The sequence below is a fragment of the Hyposmocoma kahamanoa genome, unplaced genomic scaffold, assembly GCF_003589595.1.
Source record: "Hyposmocoma kahamanoa isolate Upper Pololo Valley unplaced genomic scaffold, ASM358959v1 86267, whole genome shotgun sequence".
Lineage (NCBI taxonomy): Eukaryota > Metazoa > Arthropoda > Insecta > Lepidoptera > Cosmopterigidae > Hyposmocoma > Hyposmocoma kahamanoa.
In genome coordinates, this window is record NW_020654316.1 from 3,621 (window position 1) to 5,398 (window position 1,778).

Here is a 1,778-nt window from a genome sequence, read left to right on the forward strand (position 1 = left end):
GTCCGTCGGTCCGTCGGTCCGTCGGTCCGTCTGTCCGTCGGTCCGTCTGTCCGTCCGTCCGTCTGTCTGTCTGTCTGTCCGTCCGTCCGTCCGTCCGTCCGTCCGTCCATCCGTCCGTCCGTCCGTGTGTCAGTGTGTGCGTGTGTGTCCGTGCGTGCGTGCGTGCGTTCGTCCGTCCGTCCGTCCGATCGATTGGATCGATTGGGCCGATCGATTGAATTGTCTGTTTGCAAATGTTGTATTTACTTGAGGTACTTTTACCACAATGTCTTTCCTTCTTCTCTTCGAAATATTTAGATCTAGTTTAGAGGCCTTCGTTGTCTGATTACAGTTTGAGTGGTATACAGTTTCGCTACAGTGGCTAAATTTGATAGATAAAATTGTATAATATTATTTTCAATTGTTACAGTAACACTTCCTGCTGAGCTTAAAATACTCGCACATCTGGTGCCTCCAAAGGGAAGAATTTCAAAAAAAATTAAGTTCACTACTCAGGAAGCAATTGACTCCTTATATATTTGTGTGCCGGTATGTTTTTTTTAATAGCCCCGCCCTAGGGAAACCCTGTGTCGCGGGTGCCATGGATATACACATAAACCATCACAAATTACACTCAAACTCACGAGAGAAATAAATTTAGGCCATACAAATATTTCTCCGAGCCCGGGAATCGAACCTGGGACCTCTGCGTTGGCAGTTCGGCATGGTAACCTTTCGGCCACGGAGGAATTTATAATGTCGACTCATCCGAAGTCCGATATGATTATATAACGAAAAGAGAATAAGTACGTTACGAGAATAATTTCGTTATTCAAACTAAGGCCTGTGTAAAGGCGTTTTGACAATTTATATATCTTATTTCGTTTCGAAAATACAAAATCCAACAGTCGATCTGACATTTACAGCGAAGAAGAACAAACGAAATGTACTATGTCCTGAGAACAAGTAGTCTTGCACATATAGATCTTTGTTCTACGGATGAGTAGGTATATATATATATATAAAACTGTCTCCTGTATATAATATATGTATGTATTTTTTGTTTTCAATATTTATGCCTCATATGCCTCATTTATAATATTACTTTGTGGTAAAGATTGGCTCACAAATCTGTTGTGGCTACTTATTATGTTTCATTCATTATGTACTCTTAATACTATCTTAATTTCTAGAATGCTGGCGATATAGACCAAGTAATCAAAGAACAAAAACAAAAGGCGACAAGCAAGAAATTGTCTGTTCAACCCTATGTTATACTCCAGGGATCTTTGCTAGAGTGTGGTTCACCGTTACTAATAGTAGATGATGTAAGATATCAATTTTTAACCATAACAAAAGCTTTTGATACTCTTTTTAAACTTTACCATACCTTCAACGTTAGATATCCCAGAGCAGGCGACCATTTATATTTGATCATACAAAGATGTGTATATAATATAGAAACTAAGTACGATAACGTCGTACCGTATATAATTGACGTTTTGAATATGTGATTTAGCTAAACACCACTTTCAAGGTTTCATAAACTCAATCAGAGCAGGGCCCACTCCCAATTGAGTTGTTAATGCTATTCTTTGAAAAAAAAAACAGTTTATACACAGACTTTCAATTAGAAAGAATTTTCTTACCACTTCAGTTACGACAATTTATGCAACAATAATTGCTACAAGTGATATTTACAATATTGTTAACCTGATCAATCTCCGACTAAAACTCTCTGTGTTTCGCTTATTGTCAAAATGGATTTGAACTGTAATTACTGTCACAAAATACTTCAT

The 1,778-nt window shown here is 38.1% G+C and overlaps 1 protein-coding gene across 1 annotated transcript in view; it reads left to right on the plus strand.

Moving 5' to 3' along the window:
* Window positions 1–1,540, plus strand: part of LOC113234981 — a 2,524-nt gene extending 984 nt beyond the window's left edge. Inside the window, exons 4-5 of the mRNA XM_026470497.1 lie at window positions 410–528; window positions 1,173–1,540. Coding sequence (XP_026326282.1) covers window positions 410–528; window positions 1,173–1,493 — 440 coding nt within the window. The 3' untranslated portion in view covers window positions 1,494–1,540. The remainder of the gene's footprint in view (window positions 1–409; window positions 529–1,172) is intronic.
* Window positions 1,541–1,778: the final 238 nt, after the last annotated feature.